This window comes from Rattus norvegicus, chromosome 7 (assembly GCF_021556685.1).
Source record: "Rattus norvegicus strain SHRSP/BbbUtx chromosome 7, alternate assembly SHRSP_T2T, whole genome shotgun sequence".
Classification (NCBI taxonomy): domain Eukaryota; kingdom Metazoa; phylum Chordata; class Mammalia; order Rodentia; family Muridae; genus Rattus; species Rattus norvegicus.
Window position 1 is genome coordinate 52,141,353 of NC_141540.1, and position 22,646 is coordinate 52,163,998.

The following is a 22,646-nucleotide window of genomic DNA, read 5'->3' on the forward strand; positions in this document are numbered from 1 at the left end:
TAAATAATAATAAAATTGTGGTTGGATAAAAGGCAAGGAAATAAATGTTAGCCAGGACTATTTCTGAGTAAAGCAATGTCAATATAAATTATGACAAACTTAAGCAATAAAACCTAAGAGATTACGGTTATAAAACCTCTCCTCTTTTAATTAAATCCCATGATATTTCCATTCAACCTCCACTTCTCAAGGAAATGGCCTTCCACATAGACAGAAACAAAGCAAACAAAGTTACAAAGAAAACTGGATGAGTTACTGGTTATAATTTAAATTACTAAGCCAAATAGAAAATGTATCCCAGCTTCCTGGCCTCTTTTTCTTTATTTCTTTTTTTTTTCTAATTTCATCCTCAAATCGTCAGAGAATAATGCCAGAGAGGTCTCTTTGCTACATCTCTGCTCCACAGGCCACGGTCATAAATGAAACACTTTCCATTAACAGATCAATGATTTGAAGCTTGAATACAGTGCAATCCACTTAATTCTCCAAGAGGTCATTATCCAGCTGGTGCTAATCAAGGGCATTCTTTCCCTTTATTCTCTCTTTTGCTACCTATCTTTTCTCACCTTTCCACTTCTCACCACCTCTACCTCAAAGGGAGAGACTCCCCGAAGGATAAAATGGAAGTGACTTGGTTCTTTTATCTACTGAAGGACCCATTAGACGGGAAAATGCCACTGTTTGCTAGAATGGAACCTGTCTATTCTATTCACACTTCAACAGTCAGAGGCAATTCGGACAAGAGTTAGTTATAAAACTAAACGGACTTCATTAGCCATAATTTCACAAGTTAATAACTAGATAGTCCCTATCACCTATAATACTCTTACCTCATTAAATAGCTCATCTGTTAAGCTGCCTTTTTACAAACAAAATACTTTTTCTGTAATGTATTAGATAGTTTTCAAGTTTATATTTTATTTGGACTTTAATCTAGCACCTGGGATACTATCTGGCTCATAAAAGTGCTTGATAAATATTTAATCAGTGACTAATCTAAGAAAGGAAGAGAACGAACGAAGGAGGAAAGGAAGAAGTAAATTACAGAGCCAAGAACAATGCTCTCGTGAATGTGTCAGGCCCATAAATATTACACAGATATAAATACGAATGTGTGAATGTGTGCAGATAAGTGTGCACTTGATCTGTCTTTAAAGTCATGATGTTTTATCTACAATAAATTAAAAAGAAATAAATTAGGATTACCCCAGGTCAAGTCTGACACGAAGTGAACCTGATACACCTTACAATCTAACAAGCCCGAGTTTGCAGCCTAGGCCTGCTATCTATAGGCTAGGAACATTGGCCAGTTAAGTAAATGACCTCAATTATTTTTTTAACATTGTCTGATATTGAAAAATTAAACAACTATAAGATATATTGTTGACTTTATAGTATATGCCTTGAATCCTATAGCCCCTTTAATACACACTCAAAACAACACATACTTGTTTGCACAAGCACACACGTAAATAGACACAGGCATAGGAAATTCAACTTTTATATAAGACAGTTTCTCATCCTGTGGCTCATGGCCCCTTTGGGAGTGAATAACTCTTAGATATGAGTTGGCTAAGAACATCAAAAACCACGATATTTACGTTAAGATTAATAAAAGTAGCAAAATTACAGTTATGAGGTAGCAACGAAAATAATTTAGGCTTGGTGCCACCACAACATGAGGAACTTTACTAAAGGATCAGAAGCACTAGTTGAAAAGAATGTCACTGAAAAATAATATTATTTCCAGAAAGTATGGCCCTTGGAATAATTAGGTATTTAATAAGAAAATATAATATTTCTTATTATTTTCATTAATTATAAAACGTAAACTAAGCTTTTTGTAAACAATGAAAACTCGGTTAAAGAAATACTTATCACATTATACATAATAAGTCTATAATTACAGTTTTTTAAATCTAATCTATAATTATAGGCTTATTACTTATAATATAGTAGACATATAATCAAGATAATGAAATGTGTACCATAGACACATGGAGATGTTAGAGTGCAGAATTTTAAAACATACAAAAATAAATAAAAAACTTGATAGCTTTTTAAAAATCAACCTTTTATATATGAAAGTAGGGTTTATTTTTCTAACTATAAGACAATTCACAATATACAGTAATTTCAAACTGTAAATTTCAAATTTAGTATATGTTCTAAAAAATATAAAAATAATATTTTTAATTCCTTTTCATTTTTGGTGTTTGGTTTTTGAGACAGTGCCTCATACTCTAACCCAGGATGGTCTTAAACTTATGGGTCTCCTCCTGCCTCAACCTCTGGAGTACAAAGGTTAAATGTGTGAGCCATTAGATAATTTTCAATCATTTAGTATTTTTTCTACATTAGAATTTCTACATTAGAACATAGTATCAACTGAGCTCAGAACTCTTAAATCCTTCTACTCAAAAAATAAAGAAATCCTTCTACTCAATTACACTATAGCAGTGGTTCTCAACCTTCCTAATGCTGTGACCCTTTAATATAATAACCCTCGTGTTGTAGTGACCCTCAACCACAAAATAATTTTGTTGCTCCTTCATGACTATAATTCTGCTCCTGTTTTGAATCATAATGTAAATATCTGATATTCCGGATAGCTGGTATACAAACCCCAAGGGCGGGGTGTGACCCACAGGTAGAGAACCACTGTGTCCCAGCCTTCTTTCTTACTGAATATTCATTTCTTATTCTACGTAACATAAATTTCCTTAGGTAGTAGGCTCATCTTGATGACCATAAATACTGGTTGATTGTAAAATACTCTCTACCTTAAAACTCAGCTAGGTAATGAGTAAAAAGTGAGCCGATTGACTCAGAATAAAGCTGAAACCCATGAAGAACTTTCGTACATAGATGCCTTTAGAGAGGGGATATAGGCCATTTGAAAAATCTAGTTGAATGAAAGATTCAAATACTATCAGCATGTAAGTTATGTTGGAACTCAGAGGTCTGAAATGACCAAGAAGGTAAGTGTGCATATAAGACATCTTAAAATCTTATCAACTGATGTATCCTGAACAATCTGCAACATCAATTTAAATATGCGTGTTTAACTCTCTCCCCCCCCGCCCCACACACACATACAGGTATACACACACACACACACACACACACACACACACACACACATATTGATTTTTAAAATTACTGGTATGAGAACACCAAAAGGCATGAGCATATAGATAGCAGATGTCTACTATTAAATAAAGATGAATACAATAACCTTTTTTTTTTGCCTAACTAGTACAAAGGATAACAAGATTAGTGTGTTTTTTTAGGAAATAATTGCTGAGGATTTTAGGTTAAAAACCATTAGTCACACTAGAAGGAAATAAAATGAAGAGAACGTGTGAGTCAGCTCTAAGGAAACAAAGGGATGGGCTTTGCAAGGAGCCTGATCCAAACATGAGCTCGATAATTGCTACTTTTGCTATTATTTGTTGTTGTAATTATGGTGAGATGATTGCCGTGATTGAGAGGTAGCACATCCACACAGAAGAAAGGCATGACTCAGTCACAAAATAGAGAATGATTGCATATGCATTTCCTGTTCAATAAATTATGGACTCCAGTAACCCACGTCTCATCTTGAACATATTGAAATGAAGCATCTCACCTTTTTCAGATTATTCATTTCCCCCAAATGGCCACAATTTTGGATGAATAACATAGAAAAGTGATAGAGGCTACAACTAGTTCCGAGAGAAAGATGAGACATAGATAGATAAATAGAAAGATAAAGATACATAGAAATAGATGATAGATAGATAGATAGATAGATAGATAGATAGATAGATAGATAGATAGATAAATAGATAGATAGATAGATAGAAGGTAGATATAACAGACATACAGATACATAGATACACAGATATACAGATACATAGATATACAGTCAGGCAGGCAGACAGACAGATAGAAAGATACATGGATGTATAGATAGATAAATAGATGGACAGATAATTCTCAAAGCTAAAAAAACTGATTGTAAAGACTCCTAAGACATACATCACTGTACTCTACTAAGCATGCCTTTGTCAAAGTCTGTCTAGCTTGAATCCTGCCTCTGGTAAATGCAGAAGAAAACATGGATCAGGACAAAGTTATGGGATGGGGGTGGCGAGGACTACTTCATATAAATGTATTTGAAGGTAAATCAAACCAATGACTTTCATAACTACAAACATACTACACGTCCTAACATTTTAATGAGTGCTTAGAAGACAAAATTTCAAATATTTATACTTAGATGAATTAATTAAGCTATTTATCACCATCTTCTCATAAAACGTAACATTGGAGCATACTGCACATGATGAATAATGTGGTCATTATAGATTTTCCTTAAGCCAGAAACTAATAGGGAATTCTTAGGATGAAGATTAATACTGCTCTCTCTTTCTCTGGAAACAGTAATTGTCAGCTGATTTAAAGCTGATTTAAAGCTCCCTCCCTACCATTAGGTATGCTGTGCACAGTAAAATACAGTCTGTTTTATCAGAGTGCATATATTGTTGCACAACTAATATATTTATCAAGTATTTCTGAGATACAAATCCAGATTGTTTTTATCTTTCCTATACTACTTGTCTTTATATACATAAATAACTCAGTATTGTATATTTAAGAGGAGAACAGACACAAGAAGAAAGACATGCTAAATTTAATTAAAATTGTTATAGAAGCAATATATGTATGTAGAACAAAAACAGGATAGATTCAAATCTAGACTTTTCATCTACTTGGGAGTGTTGAACATTGTCAGACCCTCCATTGTCTGTCCCTCCATTTCTACACCATTATAAAAGGCAAAATGCTGTTTTTATATCATATAGTTGTAATAATATTACTAGTATGAATATGAACAATATTATTAATATAGATGTGACATTGCTACTAATATTAATAATATTATTAATATAGTTGTAATAAATATTAAACAGGTTAAAGCACTTAGTACTGTGCTTACCCATATGTAGCTAAACAAAAGTTGGCTGTTTTAATATTATAATATTGTATTCATTAAGACATTTAAAAATGGCAACTGTGCTATAAATTATTTCCTCTTAACTAACAATAATGAAATAACTTGTATCAAAATAAGATTTTTCAGAATCTCAGCTTAAAAAATATTTGTCTGCCATTCAGGTTACCCCATCCTGTGGTTCTGAGCGGATTCCCCAATGCACCACATTCTATTCAAAGTTGCTAGGCAATCTACATTCATTCAGTCCTGAGTGTACGGTTGACCAGAAGGCTTAAAGTTGTAGCAAGGACATGCTTCATACTCAAGTGACAAGTCTTGCTCCGCATATTATATTATCCAAAAGCTTTTCCCACAATCACACTTGCCCAGAGAAGCCCAACCTTTCCTGCCCACTCCAAGAAGTCTAAGGTAGAGAACGCATGAGAGAAGAAGACACCAAATATTGAGATTTGCAATTTTCCCATTTTCATAATTATTTAGGACAAGATAATGTTGAGCAAATAGATCCAGGATTCTAGACCACAAATTGTAGAGCACCGAATAACCCTTACCTTTATTTTGTGCTAGCCACCAGAATGAGGGGATCTGATGACTACCTACCTTCATCTCATTTTGATTAAATGAAGAGAGTCAGAAAACTTAGTTAAGCACTCAATTGAGAGTCGAAAAAGAGAGACGATAGAGAAAACAAAGTGACAGATTAAATGTTGACTTAGTTTTCAGTGTCTATGCATTCATTAGCACAATGTTATCTAGCAAATGATCAATAATACAGATTTTATGTCTCTTCAACAGCGAAAAGTGGTATCATTCCATCCTAGTTAACTTTACAAGTGTCCATGTAGAAGGCTAGATTGACAATAGAGACTGAGATTCCTTTATTTTCCACTTCTCAATATTCCTTTTAAATATTATCATATATATACATATATATATGTTACCTCACTGAAGCACATACATTTGTAAAAGATCATATATGAGAAGTGTTATTATTCTAATAACCAAACCTTCTCAAAAGGTGTTACTGTTATCCAAAACTTACAGTTTTAGCTGTTTCTGTATCCAGTTTGTTCATTTGCTGTGTCAAGTCAGTAAAGCTCGGTTACTTGTCTAAAAGATATACAATTACACTCTACCCCTCTCTAGATTAGTGTTTGAAAGTCTTTGTGTTTTTGTTCCCTTGCTTATTTGTTTTGATTTGTTTTTCTTTTTCTTCAACTTAGATTCTCTCACGCCCAGAGTTCTTGCACTCTTTTAAAAATTATTATTAAAATAGTAAGTTCCTTCTATCCGCCACTATTCACCTCATTCAGCCATAATACCAGAGAAAGCAAATATAATTAGTACCCTTGGAAGAACAGTCTCTTGCTCTGTAGTGTAGATAAAGGATTTGAGTTCTACACTGGTATATTCTTCTTACCACTGTAATTTACAGAATTTAGTGTGCTCAAATGTATTTATCGTAAAGATCCATTGCCCTCCCACACATTCTCCTGCACTGACTCATGACAGATGAAAGCAATGATCTCTTATCACCAAATGATCTTATTAAAATGTCTCCTAATTGTTTATGAAAGTGAATTTTAAAAAAATAAATGAAGCAAGTAGCACTAACCGGTGGCTAACCACTGTATATCTCCTCCCCTTCTCCCTCACCTCCCGATCCCCGCCCCCTTCCCCCTCCTTCCCTCCCTCCCCCCTCTCTCTTTCCATTTTCCATTCCTCCCTCCCCCCACACCTTTCTCTCTCTCTCTCTCTCTCTCTCTCTCTCTCTCTCTCTCTCTCTCACTCCTAAGAACACAGGAGGGCTGGAACAAAGGGAAAGCAAGGTGCTTTGCAGGAGGCACTAGGAGTTCAGATTTTCTCCCAACACCTGGGAGTTGCTCGGTCACAGCTGATTGAATTTCCATTGTTCATTGATTGTGCCATTTGCCAGGCAATCCATCCTTGCTTATGTAATTGCAGCATTCCTGTAGTTCGCCCTGTTCTGTCCTGGAGGTTCAGGAGTGTGACAGGCTGAGAAAATTAGATACTGCACAGCTCCAAGCTCCTGACCTTCAGAATACAAAATAAGGCCCATCTTTTAAAATTGGTCTCTCCTGATGAGGTTATTTTGAGGGACATTATTTCTAACAGGTGATTTTTCATGCTGACCATGTGCCTTGAAATATATTTTTATCTCTAAAGATGGTTCATTTTAAAACTTAAGTACACCTATACAGGGCACAATGTTGTAAATAAATCTGCTTAATTTAAAGCTTGTCAAGAGGTGGCACATGGCTCATCCTTAGACAAAACTCTCACTTCAAATTAGAATTGAAGATGACTTTGACAACATCTGAATATATTATTTCCCTGAGTAACGCTGGAAGTAGATGTCACACAGTACTAACACACACACACACACACACACACACACACACACACACACACACACACACCATCTGAAGTAGTGCTTATGCTAATTAAGCTTAATCTTTCTGCAATCTGTGTATAATGCAGAAGATTGTGCACATGAGAAAGACATATAACATGAAAGAGAAATAAAAACTGATAAATAGGAGCAGCATTTTACATAATCCTTACTTTCAAAACATACAATAAGTGACTGAATGTCCCCAGTGGTAGTCAGAACTGTTTTGACAAAGAGCCAAAGTTCATTAGAGAGAACAAATCAACTGTCTAGTTTCATATTACTTTCTCTTCACTTTGCAATAAACTCAAATTCACAGAAAAGTTGCAAGCACAAGAGAGCTTGCTTCCTAACAACTTCCTGACACAATGCCAAACGATTCCAGAATAAATTATCTCCTAATCGCTACAAACAAGGGCATTCCCCTGGAGAACCTCAATATAACCACCAAACTGAAGAAACTCACACTGACATATGACAACTACATAATCTTCTAATCCTGTTCGGGCTCTTCAATTGTCCTAAAAAGAAAAGTCAATTAAAACAAACTACATCCAACTCCGAATTACCTATTGCAAGGAGTTCAGGTTTCTTTATTCTCCTTCAATTTAGAACAATTTCTCTGTCCAAATCCTCCTTTAAATGATTCAAGATTTGGCACCCGGCTTCTGAAACAGTTGCCTAGGTATTTGTAGATGAAGATTCTGGGCTCTGATCCAGGACCACTGCAGTTATTACTACTAACCATCTCTGCCCTCCACTAACTGGCTGTATGGCCTCTTGGGGAGATTGGCTTCTACCTCCTGTGTGCAAAGCACATGAGCGTTCCTAACCCTGTAGCACTCAGTAAAGCATTAACCGAAAGACATGCAAACTCATCTTGTGTAGGGCATGGCTTAGAGAGTACATGAAAAAAACAATTTCCTTAAAAAAATAAAACAACAAAAAGTATTTCCTTATCTTCTCTGCCAGGATCATAATGGAATGTTTAGCTATCTAGCTCATTAGAATCATTGCAGGGTATAATAAAAACCGAAAACAAAAAAAAGTAAAGATTGGCCAAGTAGCTGTGAATCGCATCTTCTAGATTTTGCTATCCTGTTTCTTCCAGGAACTTCCAGCACCAAAAAGAACAAAACAAAGCACAAAATGTCCAGCTTGCAAAACCAGTGAGTTCTGAAGCAATGGGTTTCAAAATAAAATTCCTCTCCTTCTTGGTTTCTTCACTTCAACCTTGAAACACACATTCCTCCAAAAGCGGGCTGGAGAGAAGAAAGGAAAAGATAGCTAAGGAAGAAAGCAACTTTCTGTTGACACAGGAACCTCAGTGAGCTGTTTTTCTGTCTCTCGGGTTTGTCACTGTCAAAGAAGTCCACAGAAATTTCTGCCTGCCAGCAGGACACTCTGCAACAAACTGTTCCGTCCTTAGCACCGTCCTCTCAGTGGGCATTGCCTGACTGAACATCACCAAGTGTTTCTGGGTAAGATTAAATATCTTCCAATCCGATATTCTTAAAACAGGCCTAGAGCTCTTGACCACTATAGACTTTCCCATTAAAAACAATATGTATCCCTTCTTTATTCATCACAAAATTAAAGGACACTTGTCTCTTTCCTAACACTTTCTGGAACAAGTTTCATCCATTCTCATGACAGCCATTTTTATTTCTTGTACTTCTTCACAAAGTTTAATCCTTACATGTTGCCCTTCCCTCCCCCTCCCATCCTGTTCTTCCCCTCCCCTGTCAATCACTCAGTCCCTCCCTTCCTGCCCCTTGATCCCTTTCCTCCCAGTATCTCCCTAAATAGTTAAAATATCACCTCTGTTCAATTTTTACTCATATCTAAAATTCCTGATTAAGTTACTTCATAGTTTTCAGGCAATTAACTTTCATTTCCCAATCTATTTCTAAACATCAGGGCTGCACTCGGTTTCCCATGTAATGGTAACTCGTTCCCTTCTGCGAAGTTCACTTCCAGACCGCTGATCTCTCATTTAACGTTCCTGGAGCTCCTGTTTTTATTCCTCCTGTTATGCCTGGCTTCACTGGGTCCCCTACTTCAGGTTAAGGCTCCTCTGATAGCCCTAAGCTCTGTACTCTACACCTATATAAAAACTACCGAAATATAAAATCAAATGTGACCTAGAATGGTTTTATCTGTTTAGCCTTAAGCATAGCACTGCCCTAGATTTTCTCTACTTTAGACAACAGTGTAAATAAATGTGCTTACCATGGTCAAAGTTAATGAGGAGAACATGAGACAGTAGAGGTGGGAACAATAGTCAAGGGGGGCTAGAAAATGTTACCATGCAGGACCCTTTCTCCATCTCCCTCTTCTCTCTTCCCCTCCCCCTGCCATTCCCCCTCCCCCTGTTCCTGCTCCCTCTCTTTCTGTTCCTTGGGCTTAGGGTTTAGGGGCATTTATAAGAGAAACCCAGACACAGAGCTCTTTGCAAAATGTTTAATTTCAGATAAAATAGCCAAATCTTTAAACTCTAATCACAATCTGAAACACACACAACGCCACCATCGGCACCACCACCACCACCAGCAGCAGCAGCACCTTCAAGGTTCCAGGACCATAATGGAAGAATTGTAAGAGCCCAAGGATAGGGAGGAGTGTAATGGAATGCTGTCCTATGCGTGGGACATGGGCCACAGTACTCGCGAACTCACAACTGTCTTGTTTGTGTGCATAGCATCTGTACAAGACTGAGTCAGCAAACAAACATTCCACCATAGATCAGGGAGGGACTGGCTCAGGGGACTCTGTCCCACCTGTGGGAAGTCGTGGCATGAAGGTTACCAGAGAAGAACTCATTGTCTTCACAGACGTGGTCCTTGGAGTTACTTATGCTCGGATAGATAGCTTCATACCCGTGCCTTGGTTCAGTGCAGGGGGTCACGAAGCAAAAGGCGGTAAGAATGAGAGACAGTGCAGGGAGGAGTCAGAGGGCATAATGTGCTTATACCATATTGCAAAAGGATACACTAATAAGCACACACACACAGAGTCAATCAATCAATAAATAAATCAATAAATCGTCACCTCAGCTAATATGCAGATTTCTCCATGATTGTGGCGCAGAGCTTATGAAGCTATAAATGTCTTTGCTTGCTGCTACTCCGACTTTCTGAAGCCATCATGCAACTGCCTTCAATACGCAGGCACTGCTGACTCAGGGGAAAAAAAAAAAAACTCTAAAAGCCACAGCGCACTGTTAACTATCATCCAAGGGCCTTAAGACCTTCTTATCTCCACAGATTTCCTGTGCTGTTTGCCACACAAAAATGTCCACTTAACTTTCAGAGTTCTTCATAAAGACCTAGAATTCCAAGGCTAGCTTTTTTTTTTTTTATTTAAGTCCTTCTTGGCATATAGTAGCTCATAAAAATATCTGCTGTGCTCTCTATGTGACAGTCCCACCTGATCCTCCCCATTATAGTTTTGTAATGATGTCCTTTGTGCATCATCTTGAATCCTTTGATTACCTCTTCTGTCATTTTCTCATAGTGAAGACATAGTGAGGAAGAGATTGGTATCCTTAGATTCTTCTGAACCAATTTAAGATTTAGCAGGATTAAATTATTGTAAATTAAAACCAAGCAGGAAATGAGCACCTTGCTCTCTTTTCAAACCACACTATTTCCACTATGGGAATGTAATCTAAATTAATTTTCCAGTAAGCTAAATTTAGTCTCTTTCAGTTTATAATGATACGTAGTTTATGTATCTTTTTTAGCTTATAATGCATTTCAGTTTATAACAATACACATTTGATTCTGATTCAGCATCTGAAAAACTATTTATTTATTTATTTATTTATTTATTTATTTATTTATTTATTTATATAGTATGGAACACTCCAAGGTGCACCTGTAGAGACCAGAAGACAACTTTGCCGAGTTGACTCTGTCCTCCCAACAGATGGATTCCAGGGACTGACATCAGTTTCCTGTAGTTGGTGACTGGTGCCTCTACCCACTGAGTCATTGCATCTGCCCCCAGATACTGAGAATCTAAACACTGAACTTTGTTTAAATAAGGCTGAAATCAAATCGAATCATGATACTTTTATAGAAAAGGATCAATTGATAGCTGAGAATATAAAATACAAACTGAGATAAAGAACTAAATTGCCTATTACTGCAGAGAAGGACAGTGGATTTCAATTTCAGAATAGGCAAAAGAAGATCTCTTCCTCAGAAAAAAGAAAAAAAAACAACAAAACAGAACCCCGAATACCAACTATTGTGTTCCAAGATTAAAGAAATTACCAGAATTTCCTGTTGCTCCCCTTGTGATTACAATGCCCCAATGAGAGTCTCTCAAATAGAGACATTACTACCCAGAAAGTAAAGTATCAAGAAGACATGACCATGCTATGAGGAGAGCTGTCTTTTCGTTTGTTTGTTTTGTTGGTTGTCTCGGTCAGTTTGTTTTTGCAAGTTTAAACCACCAGTTTAATGTTGGCCTTCACGGTTCAGAGAACAGAGCAAGAGATGAGGTTCAGTAAGCCTCTTATGTTGCAAAATGTACATGACATCCTCAAAACTAATATCCCACATTTGTACTCCTCTGCATGTAAGATACTGGAGACTTTGTGCCCTGTGTGTTAATTATGAGAAAAGTTTCATGATTAGTAAAATGACGAGATGGGCTTTTACTGAAAGAGAATACACCTGGCTTGTGCTGAGGCCACAGGAATCAGAGACTGAGCCAATGTATGTCCGACGCCAATGTATGTCTCAAGTCCTGTGTTCTGCTTGAGAAAGTAGCCGAAGTTACTTCACATCAACTCATGCTCACTTTCATTTACTGTTCAAATACAGCAACAGAACTCCTCTTGCCTAAGAATGCTGTTATCTGCCTACTATCTTTAAAAACAGATGCTGACTCTACTCTAGCCACAGAGAGATACAGGAGGGTGAAGAACATTCGCCTTCCTTTGTGTCTGGCCTCACTGGCAATCACTAACCAAACAGGATTATCCGTGAATTATATAACAATATAGCAGTAACTCGAAAGGAAGCCATCTACCGAATGAAATGGAATATTGCTGTCCCATTTCTGCCTAGTTCCTCAACTCAGCTATGCCAACCAAATGGCTTCAGAAAGACTGAATCAAACCTCTGAACTTAATGAGACTAAAAAAAATTATTATTCATTTTGATCTTCTAGGATGGCTTGAAAGAGATGGCGTGACCCTAAGAGTACAAAGATGAAGAAATGAGGTGCAACGTGAGACAATGCTAGTGATCTACAATGTATTGAAACGATTTACACACAAGGACCTTTTCCAGAAGTTAAAAGCAGTATGTTACTTGCCCAACGTTTAGAAAATGTCGACTAAAAGTTAGAGTTTAAAGAAGAAAAATCGTTCTTTGGAAGGAGCTCCTACATCTTAATTCGCCTTCTGACACACACATTCATTTTTTTTTTTTATTTTCGTTGCTATTTCTGGGCCTTCACTGACCCACACTGGGCCTCTGGACTCACTTCAATCTCTTCCTCTCCCATCTCTTCTGTTGCCAAGACTTCTTTGGCTATCTTCTGTTTTCAGTTGTAGTAAGTCCAGTGACCTCTTTGTAAAATTGTGTTAACTGCATTTATTGTGTGTGTGTGTGTGTGTGTGTGTGTGTGTGTGTGTGTGTATGCCTGTGCACAAAGCATTGGATACAAATATCCAAAAAGAAAAACAAGAACAATAAAAATCTTTGGAAGTCTGTTCTCCCCTACTAGCATGAGAGTCCCCAGGATTGAACATAAGCTGTCAATATTGGCATCAAGAGCCTTTACCCACTGAGCCATCTCACCAGTCTCCAGTGGCCTCTTATCTGAAATCTTTGCATATTGGTTTTGTGGTAAAGGTAGCCACCTAAGACTGTTAAAGAACAATGATTTATGACAGATACACAAAACAGTGAGCTTTGAGGAAAACCCACTGTGATAATCTCTGCTACAATCTGAAAGACCCTAGAAGACCTTCCTATTCCTACATGATTGTAACGGGAAAATAAAAAGATAGCTTTCCCTCTAATAACAATTACGGTCTAATCCACAGGGTTACTCCGCTTTAATTCTTCAATCAGCTAATCCTCTGACTAATGACTTGATTTTGAGAGAGAGAAAGAGGAAAAATGAAGCACTGAGATTAAGTCATTTGACTGTAAGCCCAGTAACTAAGGGAATAAGAACACAAACCAGTCAACGCGTTCCAGAGAGCAAACACGGTCATTCCCCCATTGCTATAGTCTCACTGCCTGGTTCACTGTCACCACACAGAAGTGAATGGATCAAATACTACTAGAATAATAAATTGAATTGTGGTGGGGGTGGGGGGGCTATATTCACATTTGAAAGAATCATTACGGAAACACCCCCACAAACAAAACCATTAGGGAGCAAGGCATGATGGAGACACAGAACAGACTGCTCCCAGTTTCCTGACAGGTTCTCTGCTGTGAGAAGAAAGTCATCCACTAAAGGGCCAAAGGACATCTTAACCAATGCATCGCCCCCATCTGCTAAGTAGCTTTCTTTTCTAATTCCAATTTTACCGAGAATATCATTTCCTAATAACTAGCAGATGGGAGCGACCATATCCTTAAAGTGCTAGGCACCTAGAAACTCTGCGTAGTTTTCCAAAGACTGTAGGCTTCGCTCTCAATAGCCTAAAGGTCTTTCCTACAATGTCTTGTCCTTCGAACATAAAAACAGTGTTCGAGAAGCACAAGGCCCTGGGTTCGGTCCCCAGCTCCGAAAAAAAAGAACCAAAAAAAAAAAAAAAAAGTGTTCGAAAGTATTTATAATTGAAACCTATAATCGAAATGTCAAGATGAAAGCTTTCTTCCTACCATGACTCCTAAGGTCACCTGTCCTCCATCAGCCCCCGGGCAATACTTAAATTTCATGTAAAAAGCCTATATGGTACTCCGGGCTATCTGCCACACTATTTAAGCCTCTTACCGCAACTCCTTTCTCCCATTGCTCCAGCTAACACAATTACAGTGTCAGTTACTTCCGGTTGTCTTCTACCCCCTTGAACGTTGATAATGAGATCACTTCATCTTTGAAATGATAAGGTTTAATCCTTCCAGAGCTTGCTCAGTTACCTTTTACTTCACCGCTCTCTCGCCCTCCCTCCCCACAATAGGCAGGTCCATAATTCCCTGGGTCTATTACATACTCTGTATTTGTTTACACAGTTTCTCCTCTTACAGTCAGCAGAGTCCTTGCATGCTGAGCCTTTGTTTTTGTAAGCCTTTGTTTTGGTCACTCAACATCCCCACTGCCAAGCAGGGCCTCTGCAAATAAATCTCGTAGGTGAAACTGGGATCACCCTAGATAACGGAGAACTTCAAAGGAGAATGTAGGACAGCAAGGAGAACGAAACCATCAAACAACAGAAATAGCTGAAGGCATCGTACATTTTGATTTCCTTTCTTATTAGAACTTTAGATTCCTATCCCAGACCTTCCAGCTTTGGCATCCAAGAAGTTAGGAGATACTAGAAATGACTAAGACATCACTCACCAACTAGTGGAAGGCGGGTATCTGTTCTCTAGTGTTTTGGTCCAGGGCTTGTACCAACTGATCTGCTCAGCAGCTTTACCCCAGAATCTCTCCGGGTCAGCCACAGAGGCTGCAAAGTGGGTCTTGTACTCGCCACCACCGCTGCTTGTGGTCAGAGCCCTGCAGCCCCTGCCCCCGAACCCGGCCACCAAAGCCCTTCGGGCCACACCAGCTCCTCTTACTGAAGGGGATCCTGGCAGAGGTGCCCCAAGCGTCCCGGCGCCTGTTACTTTGCGACATTGCAACCAGGAGGGCTTCATACTTTCTTTCTGTCCCTAGCTGCAGGCGGAGCAGCTTGCTATCCCAACAGCGGTGGCACTGCCCCTGAGGGGGAGCCTGCAGGAGGCGGAGACTAACCTGGAGGTGAATTCCCACTAGCCTAGAAGTTTGGAAGTCAAACTGAAGTTCGCGATAAAAACCGACCTGGAGCCAGGAAGAAAGCAACAGGCTGGAGCAGAGACCTGGGAAAGGGGGGCAGAAGTCTACCGGGGTTAACTTGCGTCAGCCCTAAATTCAACTCTTACACACATGACAGTCACTTGTCATTTGACAGTGTTCTCCGGACTTAGATACACACAAAGACGCCCAGAACAAGGCCAAAGGGCTCAAAGACTTATTTAAAACAAAGCGTGTATATCTCTGTCCTAAAACGAAGTCACGGAACTTTGGACATTATAGTGAGGCTCTGGGATATTGTTTCCCTTTACTCAGTATCCCTTCGTTTAAAATTCAACTCTCAAACCCTAGTTATTAAAACCACAAGCAGCTCCAGGGCAACTTTTGTTCCAGGATTTCCTGGCAGCCTGGAGGAGGCGTGGAAAGGTTACCGAGCGGGGGTTGGGGGAGTGTTTCCAGAAGTGATTGACAGGGCTGGCCACTAGAGACCTGAAGGCACCTGCCTGTCCACAGGATTTAGACGCAGGAACACAAAGAACTTCGAACATTTCGTCCCTTCTTATTGCCCTTCGGAGTTATTCTGACTTTCTCAGGGAACACATGGTTGTGAGATTTCTTTGGGGTAATAGAAATATTCTTAAATAGAATATGGTAACCACTCCATAACTCTGAAGAAACTAGAATTCACTGTCTGTCCTGTACGTACCCCTCAAGAGGGTGGATTGTGTAATGCCTGGGTTACGTGTCAGAAGGCTCTTCTCAAATCAAAAGATGAAATGATTCCTAGGAAAGACGAAGCCCGGAAAATTCAAAACACACTGGTGCGATGGTTTCCTGCCCGGTTTCACCACTCTTCAGGTTCTGCCTTCTGCCATACTTCAACGAAATCTTTTGCTTTAATATCGTGCCAAATGCACTCTGTCGTAGTGTCACAATATTTGAAGCTTTACATGGGTAGATAATGTATCCCCAAGTCTTGGGTGAGAAATGGTGGAATGTTCTTGACCCTGTAAAGGATCATAAATTAAAAAGCAGTAAACAAATGATCCTGCAGGAAGAAAATGATGTGGGGATAAAGGCTAAACGGTACAGGCATAAATCTACTGCAAGACAGAAAATAAAATGACTGTAAGTAACCACCCCAGCTATTTTCCTTAACTGAGAAGCAAGACTCCACATCTTTCCTACCCACCCACTTCATATTATATTGTTTTATTTATTCCTCCCAACCTTCTTAGAAGACTGTCATCACTTAAATCAAAATCCATTCAATCTCTTTATCCCTCCTTGCTTCTACACCACGCTGCCATCTGACATACACATTTCCTGGACCACCTATTATTACCATGTTCTAATCACTTAACCTGTATGTGAATGCCTACTTTTTGTATAGCCGTTTTAGTGGAAAGGATCTGAAGAGAGGAACTAGATAGTTGTTGGTAAATTTTCTATATATACCCAGTCCTTTGCATTTTAAAAACTATAAGGTCCTGAGATTTTTTTCAGGGCTATAAGTGGTAGCATCATCCCCATGTTTCCCAAGGAAGCTTAGAGACAGGTGAACTCACTGCGGGTCTCAGGGTCACCAAGGAGAGCAGCGAGGACTCAGAGCCCGGGCACTGGGCTGGAGAGTAAGCTCAGTGGTTGCAAAAGACCCTGGCTCAATTTCCAGCAAACACTTGGAGGCACACTACTTTCTCAGGCACAAGCTTGCATGTGTGTGATATATAGATGTCTATCCAGGCCAAACGCTTATAAACATGCAATAACAGATAGATGATAGATAGATAGATAGATAGATAGATAGATAGATAGATAGATAGATAGATGATAGGTAGATAGATAGATTTGAAGATCCAGACTTTAAGGAGAGAGAGGAAAGGAAATCCACATTACAGCGCTCTCTTTCTCTCTCTCTCTCACACACACACACACATGCACGCACATCTCTGTATCACATAAACATGTGTTGGGAACTCTGATTCCAGAGACCACAATTTTCATAACAGTTGTTTATATTTTCATATTTAAAAGAGATTGTTTTATAATTTCAATGAAATATAATCAATTAATTTTTCACACACATCCTTATTTGCAAAACCACAGGAAATGAGAACCAAACTGGGTAATGGTAGTGTTACAGACTTGGCAAAGACACAGAGAACTGGAGAAAGAGGAAGAGGAAGAGAAAGAGAAAGAGGAGGAGGAAGGAGGAGAAAGAGGATGAAGAGAGGGGGAAGGTAGATGAAAGAGGAGGAGGACGAGGAATTGAAAGGAGGGGACAAGAGAAGGAGGAAGGAGGAGGAAAGGAGCAGGAGGAGGAAGGAGGAGGAGAAAGGTGGAAAAAGAAGGAGAGGAAGAGGAAGGAAGATGAGGAAGAGGAGGAGAAGGAAGGAGGAAGAGGAAGAAAGATGAGGAAGAGGAGGAGAAGGAAGGAGGAAGAGGAAGAGAAGGAAGGAGGAGGAAGAAGGAAGGGGGAGGAAGAAAAGGAAGGAGGAGGAAGAATGAGGAAGAAGAGGAAAAGGCAAAGAAGAAGAAGAGGAAGAGGAGGAGGAGGAAGAGGAAGAAGAAGAGGAAGGAGAAGAAGAAACAAAATGAAGACCAGAAAGAGGCTAGATGTCTTGGTATATGTCTTAAAAAGAAGTAAGGAGAAAGCTGGATTTAGCCTCTCAGAGAGAATAAACCAGAGTTAATATAATACCTGGAATATCTCAGGACTTGAAGCCCTGGATTCCTTTGAACATTCAGAAGGAAGGTTAGAGCTGGCAAACAAAAGAACTGATTGTAGAAATGTAAGCAGGTAAATCTCCATGTTGCCATGACCCCAACACATCGCCTTGAGTTTTTACCTTAACTGAATGGAATAGACAGTGCCCTTAAATATAAAAGTGGAAGCAGTGTACCAATCACTAAGCACAGGTAATTTTTAAAAGAATTGACTGCTGAGTCTGTCCTGTTCATAGTGCTAACACTACAGCATGCTGAAACTTGGAAGGTTCCACTAACTTTCCCATGCTATAATCTCTGTGTCGTTAATCCGAATGGATAAAGCTTGGCGGAGGATTGATATAAGATATAAATAAATATGTGAATTTCATCAGGACAATGGTAAGCCAAGCTAATTCAAGATAGCAGTAATGTTCATAAACAAACAGCCCCCCTCCCAAAATCTCTTTGATATAGCTAAAACTTTGCAATCTGACTATTTCTAAAAGGCATGATTTGCTCCTTAAAAGGGGAAAAAGTATCCATAGGAGGGGATATGGAAGCAAAGTTTAGAGCAGCAACTCAAGGAATGACCATTCAGAGCCTGACCCACATGTGTCCCATATATATACAGCCACCAAAACTAGATAAGATTGATGAAGCTAGAAAATGCATGCTGAAAGGGACGGGATATAGTTCTCTCCTGAGAGACACATCCAGAGCATGTCCAATATAGAAGTCAATGCTAGCAGCAAATCACCGAACTGAGAATAGGACCCCCTTGGTGGGAATTAGAAGAAGTATTGAAAAAGTTGGAGGAGCTTGCCACCCCATAAAAGCAATGCCAACCAACCAGAGCTTCCAGGGACTAAACCACTACCGAAAGACTATACATGGACTGACCCAACTGCATGTGTAGCAGAGAATAGCCTTGTTGGGACACCAGGGGGAGGGGAAGCCCTTGGTCCTGCCAAGGTTGGACCCCCAGTGCAGGGGAATATGGGGGGCAATAAGGATGATGTATAGAAAGAATACCCATATGGGGGAAGGGGAGGGGAGGGAATGAGGGCTTATGGACAAGAAACTGGGAAGGGGAATAACATTTGAAATGTAAGTAAAGAAATATATCTAATAAAAAATTTTTTAAAAAGACATGATTTGATTTTAAACATGTATGCAATATTTTTACTATTTCAAAAGATAAAAATGATACTTCAGTTACTTTGAAGAGCAAGATAATCAATGCTTAAATCATGTGAAACTGCAGCTTTTTAATGTACCCTATGTATTTCTTGATATAACATCCTAATTAAAATACTTTCCCAGGTGACATTTACAATCCCTTAAACATAGATACATTGATTCAAGATTCTCTGAAATATGGGATACATTATAGAAAGAGAGAAATGATGGAAAATACAGAGTGGAGAGGAGAAAGAGTCAAACCTGTGAAGACCTGTTCAAGCAGCCATGCAGAAATGGGAGGAAACGAGACCCAGAGTGTAAAATGCTTAAGAAAGGAGCTGAACAAGGAGAATAACAGAAAAGGATGCAGGGATTTGCCAGTTGGTGCGTTTTACTTTCTAATTTTTATTCAGCAATGACGTCACTAATAAAGGTAAAGAAGAGAAAGAGAGCCTAAAGTTATTAATAAATTACCCTAGCTGCATACAGCTGCAGGCTGTATGTGTGTCATGCAAATCATGCCTTTGCTAGCTTTGACAAACTAGAGGAACACATCAGAACTGTTAACAATTTGACTTTTACATGCCTGGTTTCCCAAAGACACTGAGAACTTGGTGAGTGGAAGTGTTTGTTGAAAGAACTTATCTGTGAAGCACGTACAAGTCGAGCTGAAATCAAAGCCTGCAGACACGTTGAAGGTTTACTGTGATCCAGCAAAACATGTTTAGGAAATATGCTGATATTTGTGAAATAATTCTCAAACTTCTGAAAATGAAGTAGAATATGCAATGAAATTGTAAACTTCAATTTTTGAAGTTGTCTTCTGTTTGCCCTACCTAGTGATGAAAATATAGGAAATAGAAATGGATGGATTTAATGGGGCGGGGAATGGAAAGACTGGGTAGAGAAGGGTATAGGACTCCCCAGATAACTCACATTTAAAGGTCCAGTAATTCAAAAAGGGCAGGAACTTAGAAGCAGAGACTGTTGGGGACAGCATATGATGACGGGGACTTCCAGCAGTAGGCCTGGATGGAGACATCTCAGAAGTCCATCTCAGAAGCCTGTGGCAACTCCTTGTAAAACAGAGTGGCGTCTGGGACCCTGAGAAGCAGGAGACACATCCCTCCAGGGGACCCGCCATCTGAAATAAGAGGCTGCCTGCAGTAGGCCTGAATGGAAACATCTCTTGTTCCCATTTCTCCTAACCTTAGCCCTGGACAACTATATAAATTTAATTTGTGTGTGACTGCTTTCAGTTGGCTTTGGTGCACATAATTATTCTATTATATCTGACTTTCCTACTTCTTCCTCCTTCTGCTCTGGTGAATTCTGTGAAACTAGATATTCCTTGATGTTAGGATTCTTAAACAATTGGAAATTGAGGCATAGGGGCACAGCACAGCCCTAATGGCCCTGGTGCGTGCTGTATGTTCTCATCTTGGAAACAATGTAATAACTGCACAACAGTAGTTCCAGATTAATGCTTGACTTGCAAAGAAACTTTAAAGAAATTATTAGAAAATGAATTAGAGCCAACATTGGGACCCCACGAAAGGAAAAAGTTATTGAAGTTAGGAAATAAGTTTTGCATAACATTTGAGATAAGGAAGTATAGAATACATAAAATTATACACTAGTAAAACTAAGTCAAAATACTCGGACTTTTACGAGAGTCATTGTGTGCAATGTAAAGGAACAGAAAGCTAGCGGAACCACTGAGTTAAGGGTTAACTTGATTCTTTCTGGCCACTGCCTGGCAACTTTGCCCATGTCATTTATCATTAGAGCTTCACAGGAAAATGCAAGCAGCTGACCTCTCGGGGCTCTGAGCTCTGAAGTATAATAAGTCAAATGTTAAAGCTTAAATAATGATACGTTTGCAATTATTATTATTTTGGCCACAGGCCTGGGAATAGGGGAAGCTTGAAACTTTGGGGAACAATTGTAATTCTTAATTCTTTGTGGGATGTGGTTATTCTTTTGAATTTGATTTGGCAATGATTATACAATGTCTTTTTTCTATCTGCTTTTGGATTATCGATAAGACTGGGGCAAGAGAAAGCCTAGGAAGCAAATGAGAGAACGAATGAGAGAGCGAGTGAAGAACGAATGAGGGAGTGAATGAGAGAGCATGTGTGAGCATGTGTGAGCATGTGTGAGCATGTGTGAGCATGTGTGAACATATAAAGAACAAGTGGAGAGCAAGTGGAAAGAGAATGAGGTTTATGAGAGAGAGAGAGAGACAGAGAGAGACAGAGAGAGACAGAGACAGAGACAGACAGAGAGAGACAGAGACAGAGACAGAGAGAGACAGAGAGATAGTGGGAGAGACAGAGAGACACAGAGACAGAGAGACAGACACAGAGAAACAGTGAGATAGACAGAGAACATGAACATAAAGTTGAGTAGGTAGAGAGGAAGTGAATATTTGGGAGGAGTGCAAGAGGGAAGGTAAGTATGTTCAATATATCTCTATTACATCCTCAAAAAATTGGACTCCAGGTGGCCCAGTGGTTAGGATCACTGCCTGCTCTCCCAGAGGTCAATTCCCAGCAACTTCATGGTGACTCACAACCATCTATACTAGGATCTTGTGCCCTCTTCTGGCATGAAGGTATACATGGAGATAGAGCACTCATACATAAAATACATGCATAAACCTTTAAAAAAAACTCAAAGAATTAATAAAAGCAACTATGCTTATGGCAGCTTTATTCATAAAGGCCAGACTGGAAATAACCTAGACATCCCTCAACCAAAGAATGGGTTTTTTAAAAATGTGGTAAAATGTGGTACTCATCTATTTAAAAAAAATCATGAGCTTGCTTCTTCCTCTCTTTCTTGATCTTTCCTTCCTGCTCTGTCCTCTCTTGTCCCTTCCCCCTCTCCACGTGCTCATGGTCAGTCTCTATTTCTCCTCTCCCCTCCTCTCCTCTCCCCTCCCCTCCTCTCCCCTCCCCTCTACTCTCCTCTCCCCTCCCCTCCCCTCCTCTCTCCTCTCCCCTCCCCTCCCCCCCTCCTCTCCCCTCCCCTCCCCCCTCCTCTCCCCTCCTCTCCTTTTCTCCTCTCCCCTCCCCTACCCTCTCCTCTCCTCTCCCTTCCCCTCTCCTCCCCCCTCCCCCCTCCTCTCCTCTCCTCTCTTCTCCTCTCCTCCTCCTCCTTCTTCCACTCTCTCTCTCTCTCTCTCTCTCTCTCTCTCTCTCTCTCTCTCTGCCTTTCTCTATCTCCACTACCCTCTTAACTCCCCTCCCCATGCCCAAGGGGAAAAACTTGCAGGCAAATAAATAGAACTAGAAAAAAGCACCTGGAGTGCTATAATTCATTCCCAGAAATACAAACATGCTTACAAGGGGGCATTAACTG

General features: G+C 39.5%; 1 protein-coding gene across 3 annotated transcripts in view; it reads right to left on the reverse strand.

Moving 5' to 3' along the window:
- The window catches only part of Acss3 (acyl-CoA synthetase short-chain family member 3), a 209,076-nt gene extending 193,757 nt beyond the window's left edge, over window positions 1–15,319 (reverse strand). For all 3 annotated transcript variants that reach the window (NM_001414941.1, NM_001108091.2, XM_087557233.1), the window contains 1 exon segment: window positions 14,955–15,319. In NM_001414941.1, the coding sequence (NP_001401870.1) occupies window positions 14,955–15,253 (299 nt within the window). In that variant the 5' untranslated portion in view covers window positions 15,254–15,319.
- Window positions 15,320–22,646: the final 7,327 nt, after the last annotated feature.